Source organism: Leptodactylus fuscus, chromosome 5 (assembly GCF_031893055.1).
Source record: "Leptodactylus fuscus isolate aLepFus1 chromosome 5, aLepFus1.hap2, whole genome shotgun sequence".
Lineage (NCBI taxonomy): Eukaryota > Metazoa > Chordata > Amphibia > Anura > Leptodactylidae > Leptodactylus > Leptodactylus fuscus.
This window is the reverse complement of record NC_134269.1, coordinates 198,343,757-198,361,484: the sequence shown is the minus strand read 5'-3', so window position 1 is coordinate 198,361,484 and position 17,728 is coordinate 198,343,757. Positions and strand designations below refer to the sequence as shown.

General features: G+C 44.8%; 1 protein-coding gene across 1 annotated transcript; it reads right to left on the bottom strand.

Moving 5' to 3' along the window:
* Nucleotides 1-2,186: 2,186 nt before the first annotated feature.
* Nucleotides 2,187-11,814, bottom strand: LOC142203894 (cyclin-G1-like). The gene is made up of 7 exons (XM_075274993.1): nucleotides 11,641-11,814; nucleotides 9,311-9,574; nucleotides 7,206-7,459; nucleotides 6,641-6,719; nucleotides 5,621-5,719; nucleotides 5,295-5,499; nucleotides 2,187-3,714 (listed from the first exon to the last, which is right to left on the bottom strand). Exons 2-6 carry the CDS (start codon nucleotides 9,572-9,574, stop codon nucleotides 5,308-5,310), a joined length of 888 nt encoding a protein of 295 aa, XP_075131094.1. The 5' UTR covers nucleotides 11,641-11,814; the 3' UTR covers nucleotides 2,187-3,714; nucleotides 5,295-5,307.
* Between the last annotated feature and the right edge of the window lie 5,914 nt (nucleotides 11,815-17,728).

Here is a 17,728-nt window from a genome sequence, read left to right as displayed (position 1 = left end):
AATAGGACAGGGTCTTTTATTTTCTTGCTCCAAAAGATGGGTTAAGGCTCATTTTCAGGGAAGATCTTATTTTTTTCCATGAACAATCACTCACCAGACTCTTCCACCCAAAACAATTACGAGTCTGCAAGTGTCACTGATGGACGGGCTCTCACACACAGATCTGCGTCACTCCTGTCACAGGCGCGTCATTGTCACTCCCTTGCCGTTGCATCAGCGTTCCATTACAGCTAAGTGTAGCAGTTGGCTGCCCCTGGTGGCCAGAAGCAGCCACAACAGAGTGATGCCAGCAGGACTAGCTGATCTGTGTGTGAGCCCTGGCACTGGTGGTAGTCAATCCTTCTTGTTGTGAAGAACTCTCTCACTAGTGCCATATTGTATAATGGATCACTTAAAGTTATTTTTGATTCTTTTGGGGGTGTCTGCTTTTCTTGATGAAGGGTTTACTGTATCTGTCTTGCTATATTCTATTTACATGTATAGCTGCATAGACATTTTTTTTAAAGGGATCCCATCATTGGATACCCTTTTCTGACTAATATGTAAGAATAGCCTTCTCCTACCTTTAGATGTGATCTCTGCACCACCGTTCGGTAGAAATCTGGGTTTTCTTTGGTATGGAAATGAGTTCTCTCGCAGCACTAGGAACATCCCCAATGCAGCGAGAGAACTCTCCAGCGCCGCCTCGATCTTCATCTGGAACGCCCTCTCCGTGTCTTCTGTCCTGGGTTTCAATCTTCTAGGCATGCGCCAGAGGCCCTATGGCAGAAACAACTGCGCATGCCCACGGCCACAAGAAAATGGCCGCTTACCCCCAGCTTACTGTGTAAGAAGCCATTTTCTTGTGGCTGCAGGTGTGCGCAGAGGCCCGATGGCAGAGCTGACTGTGCATGTCTAGAAGATTGAAACGGAGGACGGAAGACGACACAGGGAGAGGGTGTTCCAGAAGAAGGAGGTGTCGCTGGAGATCTCTCTTGTAGCATTGGGGAAGCCCCTAGTGCTGCAAGAGAACTCATTTGCTTACCAAAGAAAATCAGGATTTCTACCCAACAGCAGCACCGAGAAGATATCTAAAGGTAGGAGAAGAATAGCCTCTCTTAATGCTACTCCGTGTTAGAAAAAAAAAAAAAAAAAAAAAAAAGGGTATCCAATAATAGGATCCCTTTAATGATATGTAACTAGAGCTTATATTTGGAGTGGGGCTTATATCTCAAGCCTACTCCTAAAATCATGCTAAGGCTTATTTTCAGAGATCTTATTTTTGGAGAAACCTAGTATATACATACACATACACACACACACACACACACAGTTGTCTGATTCTAAAGGGAGTCTATTAGAGATGAGCGAGTACCATTCGAAACTCCAGTTTCGAATAGCACACCCATAGGAATGAATGGATGTAGCTGGCACGCAGGGGGGTGAAGAGACCGGCCGCCGGCAAAGTCTGCGTGCCGGCTGCTTCCATTCATTCCTGTGGGTGCGTGCTATTCGAAACGCTCATCTCTAGAGTCTATCATTAGAAAAATGCCTTTCTAACTGATGGCATGTTGGAATAGCCAAAAAAAAAAAAAAAAAAAAAAAATTATAAGTTATACTCCTACCTTCCATTCCCTTCTTCTCCCCACTGTTTCTGATAAAATCTGTTTCTTCTATTATGCCAATTACAATCACGAAGAACTGGAACATTCCCCCTGTACTCCAAGCACCCCTGCATCTTAACTTTCCACCTCCCCTTAGCTCATTGTATTCACTCCCATCTTCTGCGTTTCACAGACAGGCGCAGCCCTGTAACAGAGCACTGGAAAATGGCATCCCAGGCATGTGCATTTGCTTTTATCAGAAATGGTGGGGAGAAGAACAGAACTGAAGGTAGGAGTAGAATAGCTATTTTAAAGGTTATTCCAACATGCCATTAGCTAAAAAGGTGTTAGAATCCCTTTAAAGGAAAAGTTTTATAAAATTGCATCCCAAATGGGATGTAGAATGGTGATTTCTCAGGGGGCATGGGCACCAGACCCCTGATTATTTAACAGATATCCTATCCCAAAGGCAAGTCATCAGTTGTTTAGTCTGGATCTCAGGGAAAGGGAAGAGAGGGGTGGTGGGTAGGGGGGCGGGGGTAGGAGCAGACTCTCAGATTATAAATAGCATATCCCAATAGATCAACAAAAGACAAAGCCATATTTGCTGCTTTTCAATAACATTTATTGAAAGGTACACTTCTTACTGCATTACTTTCCTCGTAACACTGCGGCTGAGCCTTCAGACTATGCCGACCTCTTGGCAGCTCCAGCAGTGATGGCGGCTCCCGTGTCTAGCTGTTAGTCAGTATCACAAACGCTTATGTACCAAGCTACACAACACAGACATTGACCACCCAGAAACCGCAGCAGCGACACGTCGTACAATCCCTTTATATCAGACTATAAATATTAAATAACAGCAATAAACATGAAATGCAGAACCATCTGATATAACGGAGGCTGTACTTGTGTCCATGCGCGTCATAGGTGACTTCAACAAATTTTTACTTAGTTTTTCATCTCCCAGTTTCAGAAAGTATCATACCATAGTTCTCGTCTCCCTCCTGGCACTAACAGCGTGGACGCTCGTGTACCAATAGTAACCCCGACCCCATTTACAGGATGAACCTATGGCTACTGTAAGGTATATCCGTCAGTAGTAGATTTTAAGGGTTAAATTAACTTCTCAATAATTTACTCACATTCTAGACCTTTGGCGGTCTCATACAGTACAGAAGACAATGACAACCTTAGCCGAAAAAACCACCACGATTGTCAGAAGGCAGACTTGTGAACCGGTGTAGGACAGTTGCATTTTGCTTGACACGGAGACATTTAAGACCCCTGAAAACTAACACACACTGAAACGTCTTGTGGCATCACAGCACCACCTTAAATGTATTAAAAAAAAAAACCTAGTAAAGTGCATTTTTTTTTTTTGCTTTTTTTCGAGAAAATACACAGGACATTAGTTTAGCAGTCAATACTCATTGGGTGACCATCAATGCCCAAGTATGTTCACGTTATGAGGTTAGGGTTACTTAGGATGCATTCACATGGCCATAGTTAGGAGTTTCCTCCCTAAAAAAACAGCAGCAGATCCTATCGGTGATATAGGAAAACCTAGACGAAGGCCATGTTCATGCTCCTTTATGACAAGTCCGGTTGAGTTACAACTTGTGCAGACAACAAGTTGCCTATTTGATGTTGCAGCCTGACCAAGCGCTTCCGCTTAGAAGTCATCTTTGTATTGGACTTGTCTTGAGTATTTAAGGGTTAAATCTACCTGCAGTAGTTGCTTATAGCTTATGCTCAAAGTTACCCCAATTGCCCTTCTACATAACAGTGTCCCTCAAAATTAACCTTGCACCTCGGAGTGAACATACAACAGTCCATGTTGGAGCCAGGACTCGGCTCAACGTCACGTTTCACATTTTTAACCAGCACTCCTCCTGCCGAAGGGCACAACAACAAAGTCTCTTGTCCTGTGTATATTCCTCTAAGTACTAAAAACCTTTCCTCCATTTTTTTTTTCTTTTTTTTTTGCCTTTGTTTTTAGTCTTTGAAACTTCACAGAACTTAAACTAGCTGCCATGTTCTCTGTAGGCTTCACAGTTTGTCCATTCCAAACATGCTCCATTGTCCGTACAGAATGAAGTCACTCAAAAATACCTTTTCCTTCTTGAATCTGCGGAGAAAGCATAGGATGTATTACTATTGTGATAAAGAATAGTACCGTACATAACCTAGATATGATTGCTCATGCAAAAGTCATATCCTGTTATAGTCATCTCTATTATATAGCACCAACATATTCTATAGATCAGTGGTCAGCAACCTTCCACACGCCAGCTGTTGTGAAACTACAACTCCCAACATGGTCTATGGGAGGAATATGCAAATCTGTCTTCCATGATGTAATTAGGAAGTCAGTTGCTGCCTCAGTATTGCAAACCAATAGAGGGCGCTCACTGGAATGCGCAAGCCTGTCTTCCCTGATGTAGTTAGGAAGACAGAACTCCAGTGAAATAACCCAATAAAGGCTGCTCCCTTTTGCATCATGCTCGACCTTCCAAGAGGCCTTTGTTTTGCAATGACGCTGGGATTATTACCAGGTATAGTCTCTCAATCGAGGACGGCCGTTTCGATGTACTTGCATCTTATCAGCTCGATGTAGAGAGGACTATAACCTACATCGAGCTGATGAGATGCAAAGATGCCAAGATGCTCTTGGAAGGTCGAGCATGATGCAAAAGGGAGCAGCCTTTATTGGGTTATTTCACTGGAGTTCTGTCTTCCTAATTACATCAGGGAAGACAGGCTTGCGCATTCCAGTGAGCGCCCTCTATTGGTTTGCAACACTGAGGCAGCAACTGACTTCCTAATTACATCATGGAAGACAGATTTGCATATTCTTCCCATGGTCCTTTGCCAAGTGGAGTGCTAAAGGCTTAAGAAGTCTCCACACACCTATATGGTGGTCTCTCCCTAAGGAGTGACAATATCCCCCCAACATGGTCTATTCACTTTCATAGGCGTTCCAAGAAAAGCAGAGTAAGTATGCATGCTGGGAGTTGTAGTTTTACAACAGCTGGAGTGCCGAAGGTTGCCTACCCCTGCTATAGATACTTGGGTTTGTAATTTATTTTTTTTAAAGAAATTACAGGTTTCTGCACAGAGGCCGGGGAAGGCGCACGCACACCCCCATACTCTGTCTAGTGCTCATGTCCTTCACCACTGTGTTGCAGCAGTAGTGCTCACCTTTTCTTAGCCAGAGGCCTAAGAAAAGCAACTGGGACATCAGCGGTCACTTGCAGCAAGGACATCCATTGGAACAAGCCCCTAGAATGGACAGCGGTGGCAGACACTGGAGCGCCTGGGACAGGAGACTATTTTTCACATTGCAGGAATCTGTAGTTCCTAGACAATCCCTTTAGGCTAAGGCCCCACGTGACCACCCGCAGCTATGAAAAACCACAGCAGGAATGCATCGCAGTTCTTTCCGCAGCGCTTTAAACAGAACGTTTACAAAGTTTTCCTCTGCGGACTTTGATATCTACAGGGAAGCCACCAGTGTTTCCATAGATATAAGTGACATGCTGCAATTTCCAAAACCATGCCAGTTTTGGAAATCGCACTGCGCTGCGGTTTTTACTGCGCAAGAATCCCATCCACTTTGCAATTACTGTAAAATGCTGCGATTTTTCTTAGACCATGGGGCCCCAGCCTTAATGTCGTATGTAACAGGTATAGATCATGTATAATTACCTTTAGTTAGGTTTTAGAGGCCAGATTCTGGAATTGTGGGTAGATGTGCTATTCTGTAGTAACTGTGCTTCAGCTGTCGCGCCGTGCGGCCAGATACAATCCATTTAAGCTTTTGAACGTTTGGCTTTGCACATTTGCTAGAAGAATATTCTGCAAGGCACTTGGATACAAATTCTTTCCAGCAGAACAAGTCTCTGCCGTTGACCTGGAGGAAAAGGCAAAGGAAAAGGTTAATATTACAATGAGGTGCTGTTCAGCTGTCCTATAATACTCTTTGGAAGATATAAGGTATAAGGTTGGGTAAATGTATTAATAAAGGTTCCTACCTTGGAATGTTTCTGTAGACTTTCTATTACATCTGTCAGTTCATGTAACTTCTGATCCTGAATCTCAACAGCCAGTACGGACAATGCCAACACCGAGGGCTAAAGAAGAGAAAAGATATTACTATAGACAATATGGTTCCCATAGCAGAGAGTGCATTCAGAGCTTGAACTCTGTTTACACTGGAATAATGTGCTCCAGTGTTACAGGATCCACTAGAGATTTATTTTGGCAAAAATCCTGATGGACTAGTAACAGGTCCAGCAAGTTTACATGTATTCCAGGCAGCAGCTGTCAAAACGTAATAAAATCTGATAGAACGCCAATGTGAACAGAGACTTTTCTACAGCGAGGTATATGGGTCCCTCACAATCACTAGAATGCGCCCCCAGCCCCACATTTCTTCTCACTACAAGGTCACAGCAAGGAGAACTTTAAGGGGTAGTTCACACGTAGTTTTTTTTGGTCCAGATTTTGACATGGAATCTGCATAAAAAAAAACCAAAACCTCCCATTGAATTCAATGGGAGCCAGTCATTTCCTTTTTCCGCAAGCAGTTTGTACCCGCTCGCAGAAAAAAGCAGCAACCTGCCCTATCTTGATGCCACTTCCTCGGCAAGACATTCCCTCCTAACTAGGCCCATTCATTTGGGCCTAATCCGGAGCGGAAAGCTGTGACTGTAGGAAGCCGCGACAGTCACGGCTAGCCGCGGCAGGCAAGTTTTGGTCCGGATCCTGACGCGGCTTCCTATAGACATTAAACGGAGCAACAGGGTGCTCAACTTACTGCACAAAGAGGGATAACCTTGTATAGAAAGTGAAGAGGAACATAGGGCTCAGTATTGTCCATTGTTATTGGGCTTCCCAACAGTGGGACCCTCAGTGATCAGACATTTGTCACCTATTCTGTAGATGGGGGGGGGGGATAAACACCCATTTAAAGGATTCTAATAACCCTACCCATAGTACAGTGGGGGTCAAACATACAGAGCACCATATTAGTCCAATCCTCTTTGACTTACCTTTGCTTTAGAGAATACAAGCCTACAGTGACAGGCCTTAAGATTTGTTTCAAGACGTTCCAGTGTAAACAGTTTTTGCCTAGAAGGGGGACAAAAATATATATAAGCAAATGGAGAGGAATTGTTGAACTATTGTAAGCCCTAGGTGTATTCTTCTAAATTGTCTTTCCAATGGGTTGTCCGAATAGAAATCTTTTTAGAAAACAGCTGAATATTTTTTGCTGGTTGGACAAAGCCATTATTTTTATTCAATAGAGTAACATCTCTTGTAAAGTCTATGGGGCGCACTAAATATGCCGACTCTGCATCTGCAACGTTACCGATATTGGTGCATGTCCAATTCTGCAGACTCAGAGCTGCCATTCTGCCGTCTCATTGTCTCCCAGAATGCATTGCACAATAGAGGCCTTCATTACTGAGCTCAGCACAACTATTAGGGGCCTGTCTGCCAAAATCCACTGGCCGTATCAGCCGGTGGGAGAGTAAATGCAGCTCTATGCTAGGACACAAGCTGTGAGTCAGTTTGGTTACAAGAAAAATAATCTCACTATTGATAAGTTATTACCTTTCACTTGGTAAGTTCTCAATAATAAGGGAATGGTAAAGTTGTAGGAGGTGATACGCGGTTGTGGCTTTCACTTTCCAGCCCAATTTTTCCAAAACAATCTTCTCCATCCGCATCATGTCGCACACAGTGAACTTGTACTGACTTATTCTGATCAGGTCCGTCGCCAGGGGTACGTTTCTCTCTTCTTCCGTGGTTTTTACAGCCAGGTAGAAACAGGTTAGGCCGACACAGCCTAGATGTTTGGGTTGCACCTAAATTACAATGTAATCAGACACAGGTAATAGACAATTAATTAACACAGGCATCAGAACCTAAGTTACATATCAAAATAACAAAAAAGGAACACTGAGTCCTCATTCCCATCTGCGTTCGGTATTCCATTTGGGGAGCCCACTTGGGACCCCCTGAACAGAATAACGAATGCATTGACAAGCGGTGAGCAATGAAAGCACACAGACCCATAGACTATAATGGGGTCCGTGTGTTTTGCCGTGCAAATCATGCAGAAAGAAAAGTACGGTTTGTTACGGCTCCCGGAAAAAAGAACGGACATGCCCATTCTTCAGGCGTAGTTGCCTCGTAAATCCACCTGAAGACACTCCCTCCTAACTAGGCCCATTCATTTGGGCCTAATCTGGAGCAGAGTGCACGACTGCATGCCGGCATCCAGTCACAGCTACCCGTATTTTGGACTCCGCCTCAGGTTCTGCACCCTAAGCCCGTGTGTGCACTCCGTCTAAGGCCGGGTTCACACGATGTTTTTTTGCACGTAATGTGCCACGTAGACGCTGCGGGAGCTTTTGCGGGCTGTATACGCTCCCATTGTTTTCAATGGGAGCTGGTACCGTATACGCAGCGTGATTTTGCGGCCGGCGCAAAATCACAGCTGCAAAATAGCGCCACGTATACAGTACTGGCTCCCATTGAAAACAATGGGAGCGTATACGGACCACAAAAGCTCCCGCAGCGTCTACGTGGTACATTACGTGCCAAAAGACATCGTGTGAACCCGGCCTAAGGGTTAAAGGGACAGATTTTCCTCTTTCAGCCCACTTCTGATTTTGGCTTTACAACTGTATTATGGCTAAGGCCCCACGGTGTGGGCTGCAGAACACACGCAGAACGCAGAACACACACACACACACACACACACACACACACACACACACACACACACACACACACACACACACACACACACACACACACACACACACACACACACACACACACACACACACACACACACACACACACACACACACACACACACACACACACACACACACACACACACACACACACACACACACACACACACACACACACACACACACACACACACACACACACACACACACACACACACACACACACACACACACACACACACACACACACACACACACACACACACACACACACACACACACACACACACACACACACACACACACACACACACACACACACACACACACACACACACACACACACACACACACACACACACACACACACACACACACACACACACACACACACACACACACACACACACACACACACACACACACACACACACACACACACACACACACACACACACACACACACACACACACACACACACACACACACACACACACACACACACACACACACACACACACACACACACACACACACACACACACACACACACACACACACACACACACACACACACACACACACACGGATAAAACCGTGGCAGCAACGCATTGTGGTTTTTCCCACAGAAAGTCCACCCATGAAACCTTCTGCTATCATTATACCCACAAGGAAACCAGTGGCATTTCCGTACGTATAATGGCATGCCGCGAATTCCAAAGCCCCAATTGTTTTGGAAATTGCTGACTTTCTGCTACAATGTGTGGATGGAAACTTTGCAGTGACTGTAAAAACCGTGACCTATACGCCACGTGGGGCCTTGGCCTCAAAAACCAGCAGGTGTATCCTTAACCCACATGCTATGAAAATGCAGATTTAGTATGGGAACCCAGCATACATCAGTTCCATATACAATGCATGTACTACGATTACAAAGCGGTATCACCTACCTTCATTTTGGCTAAAAATCTGTCCAAAAGGTTCACAGACAACGAGAAGGTTTCTGTACTGAAACCAAAGAACTGAGTTAAGCTAAGCAAATCTTTCACTTCAAAGTCACGAAGTCTGGTAGTCATCCGGAGGCCATTATCGTGAGCAGTTTCAATCAACCGCAATCCGCAAGCTTTTGGCTGGCATTTTAGTTCCTGCTCCAAGAGTGAGTTCAGCTGGTAAAGAAGGTCCTGAGCTTCTGATGTTACAAGTGTGTCAATCATCTGAAAGGCAAGCAGAGGCGAAATGAGACTCCACAAGGCCCTGTATAGTCATAGCACGGAAGAGTACTGGAGGGAGATCAGCATATACCCAGCTATATCAGAGAAGTTTCAGGTTGGGGCCCCATGTAGCATAAACGTTGTGGCAAAGACCACAGAATTTTAGGGGATTTTTGGTACAGAACCTGAGGTGGAGGCCTCAAAATCCTGACCAAAATACTCTGTGTGAACTTAGCCTTAGAGTACCTGCAAAGTGGATGGGATTCTGGATAATCCCATGCACACATTGCAGAAAGATATCCACAGCGGACATGCTGCCATTTCACAAACCATTGTGTTTTCTTTTTTGGTACATGACCGTATTTGTACCGACGGAAATGCTGGAGTTTTCCTATAGGTATAAGAGGGGCAGAAAGTCCGCAGAGGAAACCTCTAAACTTTCTGTGAAAAACGCTGTGGGAAAAACTGATGCGTTCCCAATACGTTTTTTCCTGCATTGTTTTGTTTTTCGGCTGCAGCTTGCTACACAGGGCCTTAGCCTCAGACGATTTTTGTGCAAGGCCTGGTTCACATCTGCATCGGTAATCCTTACAGGAGAGTCCACACGGAGACCCCCTGAACGGACTACCGAATGCATTGGCAAACGGCATGCAGTGAAAGTACACGGACCCCATAGACTATAATGGGGTCCATGTGCTTTCCGCATGGAACATGCAGACAGAAAAGTAGTTCACGATCTACAGTACTTTCCTGTCTGCATGACTCACGTGGACACTGCACAGAAAGCACACGGACCCTATTATAGTCTATGGGGTCCGTGTGCTTTCATTGCATACCGCTTGTCAATGCATTCGGTAGTCCATTCACCGGTTTTAAAGGATCTTCCCGATTATATGATTGGTGGGGTGCCAAACATGGACATTAATAGCATTCACAGATTCTCTTAAAATCAGGAAACTCTGCCTCATGCACCCACCCTAACCCTGAAGGTCCAGTAGGTTGCAAGCCATATACTTCCACCTGTTAAGGGGCCCTGCGTATCAAGTTAGGATAAATGTGCATATACTTTTTGTATAAACAACACCGTATCTTGAAGGAAAGTTTTTACTTATTGTTAAATACATATGATTTGTGTCCAATCTGTGTTATCTGTAAATATATACACTAGGGCTTACAATTTATTTATTTTTATTAACTCCGCTCAATATGGATCCTTCACGTGTAAACAGCATAAACGTATCTGCACCCTGCAAGGATCCGGTCTTGGTCTACACTTGCTTTTCGGTTTACGTTACTGGCCTTCAAGTACAAAAGCATCATCGCCTATTGAAAAGCAACAAACGACAAAGAGCAGCTGCTGCTGACACTGATCTCGGCCCAACCCCCTGTTACACAACCCCCTCCCTACAGAATGGACTCTGTCACCCTGAGCCTGACACTATAGCCACGCCCACCAGCCTAGACTTTCTGGCAGAAGCTCCGCCCTCCTCTGAGTTCTGATGATGTCACTGCAGATCCGCCTACTGAGACACCTCCTCCACTGCGAGACAGAGAACAAGCCTGGACTTGTCCTCCCTATAGGAGACACTGTTTCCTTTCCATAGAATATCTGCAGAGGTTATAGATACAAATATCTAATACAACTTTCACTTTTAAAACATTGTTGTGCTGTAGACCTTCAAATGGTCTAAAGAAGGAGGTCGTTTGGTTTTGTTACATTAAGGCCTTTGGTGGTGATCGCCCACCGTCGCATCCACAAGAGCTTGCAATCTAAAGGGTTACCCCTTCCCCTATAGAACAACAGTATAATGTACTAGGCAGTATAGAACCTCAGATTTGTAACAATTCAACTTTGCAGGTTGTTCATATCCGAGAATCCAATCTTATCGAAATTTACTTAAATTCAGAGCTTTTGTAGAACAAGTCACAGATTGTCAGAACTTCAGCTGAATTAAGTTCACTCGTCCACAAGAGCTGACATTCAGATAACATGCAGTCACTTTTATGCAGCTCAAGATCAAAAATGAATTAACCCCCCTCCCCCCAGTATGTTTAACCCTTTGACTTACCTTGATGGGGTGTGGGAGGTTGTTGTCTTAAGTTGCTGCTAAAGTTGCTTTTACGCTCTTGCCTTGGCAAATGCTTCTTGTTCTCTTTATCACGTCTTAAGGTTTCGTAGTCGATGAATTAAAAGCTTCCCTCACCCCAAGAAATGACTTCCCCCCTCAAGTACTCCTTTACTCAGCTGACTGAGGAGTAATCCCATGACAGCCTTATATAGCTAGGCGAACAGCCAACCCCTTTGCTGTCTATTGGTTCAGAGCTCAGCAAAGTCATTGCACTTAGTCTCTTATGTTAGCTGATGGAGTGTGCCACCTCCTGGTCATTTGTATAACTTCCCATGGCTAATAGGTTACTCAGCGCTGTACGCTCCTACTATAATACAGAGTATTAGTATTGATGATCGTAATGATCCAGATGATCCTTTGTAGGTCTTTTTTTTTCCAGCAGCAGATATTTGTGATGCCATATTATGAAACTTTTGCATTCAAGTTTTGCTTTCATAAAGTCAGCGCAATATTTGGCCTTTAATAACATCATGATAGCGTGGCGGTTTACTAATAATAGGCTACGGAACGCACCTCCTGACGCTTTTACCTACAAAGTCCAAAATCGCCAAGCGTCATGTTAAAACTGGTGCAAAGTCTTAAAGGGGTTGCCCAGGAATTATAGATTTTTGCCACGAGGCCGAGGAAGGTGAATAATAATAATAATAATAATAAATTTTATTTTTATAGCGCCAACATATTCCACAGCGCTGTACAATTTGTAGGGTTCAAATACAGACAGATACATAACAAAGAACGTCATTTCACACAATGGGACTAAGGGCCCTGCTCGCAAGAGCTTACAATCTATGAGGTAGAGGGGGTGACACAAGAGGTAGCAGGGGCGGTATTGCTTATAATAAAACCCATACTCACCAGTCCGAGGTGATCCAGTTTTCCCCGACGCTGTCCAATCCAGTAGCGCCCTGGGCATGTTCCAGTTAGGGTCCATTCACACAGAGTTTTTTGGCGAGGATTTTGGCGCTGAATCCGTGTCAGAATCCACATGGAAAAAACGCCTTCCCATAGAGTTCTATGGATTCCGCTAGGTTTTATTTTTTTTTTCCGCTAGCGGATTTGTCACCGGAGCACGAAGATCTGCTGTTTTACTACCACAAAGTTCTACTCTTTAGTCGCTTGTGTCATCTGCTGTTGTGAAAACTTTGTATTGTTTGTAGTGAAGTCCCCAGAATCCAGAGCGTATGTTCCTTCTTCTGCCAGTGGGAAGTTCTGGTAAGTTATCTGCAAGGGGATGATATGACTGCTGCTCTGTGAGTCCTGGCCAGATAAGTGAGGACCGCTGAATTGACCAAGGCTGACCACTACATTGCAGGAGCAGCTGGAACACCTAATCTGTGCGGGGTCGGGTGTTGGACACTCAACATACTGTCAAGAGACGAGCATCCAACTGTTTAAAGAGTGTCAAAACCGTCCGGTTGTAGATGACCATGCTGCAACCGGCCTGCCATGATTGAAAACCACGGGCTGCGCAAGGGGGAAACGGGGATGTCCCTGTGTGCTCTCCGTGCTTCCACGTCTCCTTTCATTAAATAAATAGGAGTCATGGAAGCACGGGCCGCAGAATAGGACGAGGATAGGACTGTCGCCCCGCACTGTCACCCCGCACACAGGCCTTGAAAATCATGGTGGTGTGTACGGGCCCATAAAAAAGAATGGGTCATTGTGTTCTCCGTGAAATACACACTGTCATGACCACAAATGACCACAGCTTGGTTATCTGCAACTGGCCTAAATATGATTCTTTGTAAATGTGTCAAGGCCAAAAAATTTTTCACAGGATTCTTCTCTTGGTTCCCCTATTTTCCCCTTTATACTGTATTGAAGTCAATTCTCATTTACGGTATATGTTCATTTCTTTATTTTTTTTAATTTTATTGAAATTTTTTAAATGAAAATTGTAAAAAAAAAAAAGTCTGTCAATGCCTTAAAGGGGACCCTTTAAGCTCCTCTGATATTGGTGAAGTTACATACTGCTTTGCTGGTATGGGTCCCAGTTGCAGAGAGATTTGGGCTGTTAGAGGGACCAGACTTACAGCTCAGGGCTTGTTCACATCTGCGCCCGGTCTCCGTTCTGCAGGTTTCCGTTTCCTGCACAAAACTGAGGCAGGAGACGGAAACCTGCAGGACTCTTTCTTACCCATTCATTTGAATGGGTTTGAAAGATGTCCGGCGGTGAGCGTTTTATGCTCTCCGCCGCGAAACCGTTTTTTTTTTAAACCGGACACAGAGTCGGACATGCAGTACTCTGTGTCCGATTTTAAAAAACTCTCTCTAACAATACAGCGATATCCGTGTCAAACTAATGACCGTGATATCTTTACAACCAGGGAACATATCGGTAAAGCTGACAGTCCATTGAATTCGGTGCACTGTCAGCTTTATAGCGGTATACAGTATATTGATGCTGTCTCATGAAGTGAAGTCTGCAGAACCGCAAAACTTTGATACTTTTAGGCTGAAGCCCCACATTGCAGAAACGCAGCTTTTTTGTTGCAGATTTTGTTGTGATTTTTTGAGCCAAAGCCAAGAATGGCTACAAAAGGAATGGAAAATATATAGGAACTTAATAATAATAATAATAATAATAATACATTTTATTTATATAGCGCCAACATATTCCGCAGCACTGTACAATTTATAGGGTTCAGATACAGACAGACATACATAACAAAGAACGTCATTTCACACAATGGGACTGAGGGCCCTGCTCAAAAGAGCTTACAATCTATGAGGTAGAGGGGGTGACACAAGAGGTAGCAGGGGCGGCATTGCTTATACAGTGTTCAGACAATTTTGTGCATTAGGAATTGTGATAGGCTAGTCTGAAAAGATGCGTCTTTAGTTTGCGTTTGAAACTGTAGAAGTTGGGAGTTAATCTTATTGTCCGGGGTAGAGCATTCCAGAGAAGTGGTGCAGCTCGGGAGAAGTCTTGTATACGAACGTGGGAGGTTCTGATAATAGAGGATGTAAGTGTTAGATCATTGAGTGAGCGGAGAACACGGGTTGGGCGGTAGACAGAGATGAGGGAAGAAATGTAGGGAGGTGCGGCATTATGGAGAGCCTTGTGGGGGAGGGTGATAACTTTATATTTTATTCTATAATGAATAGGCAGCCAGTGTAGTGACTGGCACAGACCAGAGGCATCGCTGTAGCGTCTAGCCTGATAGATGAGCCTGGCCGCTGCATTCAGAATAGATTGTAGAGGGGAGAGTTTAGTGAGGGGAAGACCGATTAGTAAGGAGTTACAGTAGTCAAGGCGAAAATGAATCAGAGAGACAGTAAGTGTCTTTAGTGTATCTCTGGTAAGGAAAGGGCGTATTCTGGACATGTTTTTGAGGTGGAGGTGACATGAACGTGCGAGTGATTCAATATGAGGGGTGAAGGAAAGGTCTGCGTCAAATATGACCCCGAGGCAGCGGGCATGCTGCCTAGGAGTTATAGTAAGGCCTGAGACTGCAATGGATATATCAGGGACAGATCTGTTAGATGGTGGAAACAGTAGTAGTTCAGTCTTAGAGAGATTTAGTTTCAGATAGAGCGAGGACATGATATTAGAGACAGCAGAGAGACAGTCACTGGTGTTCTGTATGAGTGCAGGGGTGATGTCACGGGAAGATGTGTATAATTGGGTGTCATCAGCATAAAGATGGTACCTGAAGCCAAATCTGGCGATGGTTTGTCCAATGGGGGCTGTGTAGAGAGAAAAGAGCAGGGGGCCGAGGACCGAGCCCTGAGGAACCCCAACAGCAAGGGAAAGAGGGGAGGAAACAGAGCCCGCAAATGATACACTGAAAGTGCGGTCTGAGAGATAAGAGGAGAACCAGGAGAGCGCAGTGTCATTGAGGCCGACTGAGCGGAGCATAGTGAGGAGAAGTTGATGGTCAACAGTGTCAAAAGCTGCAGAGAGGTCCAGAAGAATAAGAAGAGAGAAGTCACCATTGGATTTAGCCTTTAGTAGATCATTAGAGACTTTAGTGAGAGCTGTTTCAGTAGAGTGCAGAGCGCGGAAGCCAGATTGTAAGGGGTCAAGCAGAGAGTTAGCAGAGAGATAACGAATTAATCGAGAATAAACCAGGCGTTCCAAAAGTTTAGAGATGAAGGGGAGGTTAGAGACGGGTCGATAGTTAGCAGCACAGGATGGGTCCAGGGAGGGTTTTTTCAGTAGCGGAGTTATAACAGCATGCTTGAAGGAGGATGGGAAGATTCCAGAAGAGAGAGAAAGGTTAAATATTTTAGTAAGGTAAGTAGTGACAGCAGGGGACAGAGATTGGAGAAGGTGTGAGGGGAAGGGGTCACTACTGCAGGTTGTGGGGCGAGATGAAGAAAGTAGCTGGGAGACTTCCTCTTCTGTAACAGGTTCAAAAGATGAGAATGGACAGTCTGAAGTGCAGCTGGTGAGGGGATCAGTACTATCGTAGGTGTGGGAGTCAATGCCACCTGGGGCTTGGGCAGTAATTTCCTGACGGATCTTATCAATTTTATCATGGAAATACATGGCCAGGTCATCAGCACTAAGGTCTGTGAATGGAGTCTGTTCCTTGGGTGTGAGTAAGGAGTGAAAGGTTTCAAAAAGCCTTTTAGGGTTGCTGGAGAGAGAAGAGATGAGGGCGGTGAAATAGTCTTGTTTGGCGAGGTAAAGGGCAGAGCTATATGTTTTAAGCATAAACTTGAAGTGGAGGAAATCTGCAGGTGAGTGTAATTTTCGCCAGAGACGTTCGGCACACCTAGAGCATCGCTGGAGAAATCGTGTCTGTGGCGTGTGCCAGGGTTGCTGCCTCCTATGTGGGACTTTACGAGTGGAGGGGGGAGCAACCTCATCCAATGCATTTTTGAGGGTTTCATTATAGTGACTGGTGGCCAGATTGGGACAGGAGATTGAAGAGATGGGGGACAGAGAGGACTGCAGAGTATCTGAGAGGTGCTGGGTGTCAATAGCATGCAAGTTCCTATATGTGTGATGGGTAGGGGCGTCTTGTGAAGGGGAGAGAGCACTGATGGTGAGAGATAGAAGGTTGTGGTCAGAGAGCGGCAGAGAAGAGTTAGAAAATTTAGAGACTGTGAGGAGTCGATGGAAGACTAGATCAATCGTGTTACCATCTAGATGTGTGGCGGAAGAAGAACATTGTGAGAGACCAAGAGAAGTGGTTAATGAGAGAAACTGTGAGGCAGCCGAGGAGTGAGGGGGGGCAATAGGGATGTTAAAGTCACCCATGATGAGGGTAGGAATGTCACTGGATAAAAAGTGGGGAAGCCAAGAAGCAAAGTGGTCCAAAAATTGGTAGGGTGAACCAGGTGGGCGGTAGATCACGGCTACACGTAAGGAGAGTGGGCGGAAAAGTCTGATAGCATGGACTTCAAATGAGGAGAATGTGAGTGAGGGGACTGGGGGAATGGACTGAAAAATGCACTGCGGTGACAGAAGTAATCCTACCCCACCACCCTGCCTATTATCAGGCCTAGAGGTGTGAGCGAATTGTAGGCCACCATGAGACAGAGCAGCAGGGGAGGCCGTATCTGACTGCTGGATCCAAGTCTCAGTAAGGGCGAGCAGGCCAAGGGATTTGCTAAGGAATAAGTCATTAATGTATTCTAGTTTGTTACACACTGAGCGGGAGGAACTTCTTATACTTGTCCCTTCTGCTCAATCCATTCCTGGCTTTGGCTCAAAAAAAACACAGCAAAATTTGTATGAGAAGACACAAAATCACCGGGCAAAAACCAAGAAAAAGTCCAACAGCATATTTTAAGGCTGGGTTCACAGGGTGTGGATTTGTCAGTATGTTTTTATTTTTAAAAAAGCACATGCATTTTTAAAAACTGCATTAAAAACTGAGTTGTACAAGAAAATGTAGTTAATATTTGTTGTGGAATATGCCCAGACATGTCCTGTACAAATATAACCCATGCAGATAGATTACATGTAGGGGACATGTCAGGACATAGACCTCTCCTCAGTATTGCTGAGCTGATACTACAGCGAACAGTCTGACTCAGTAGGAACAAGAGACGGCCAGACATCAAAGATGGC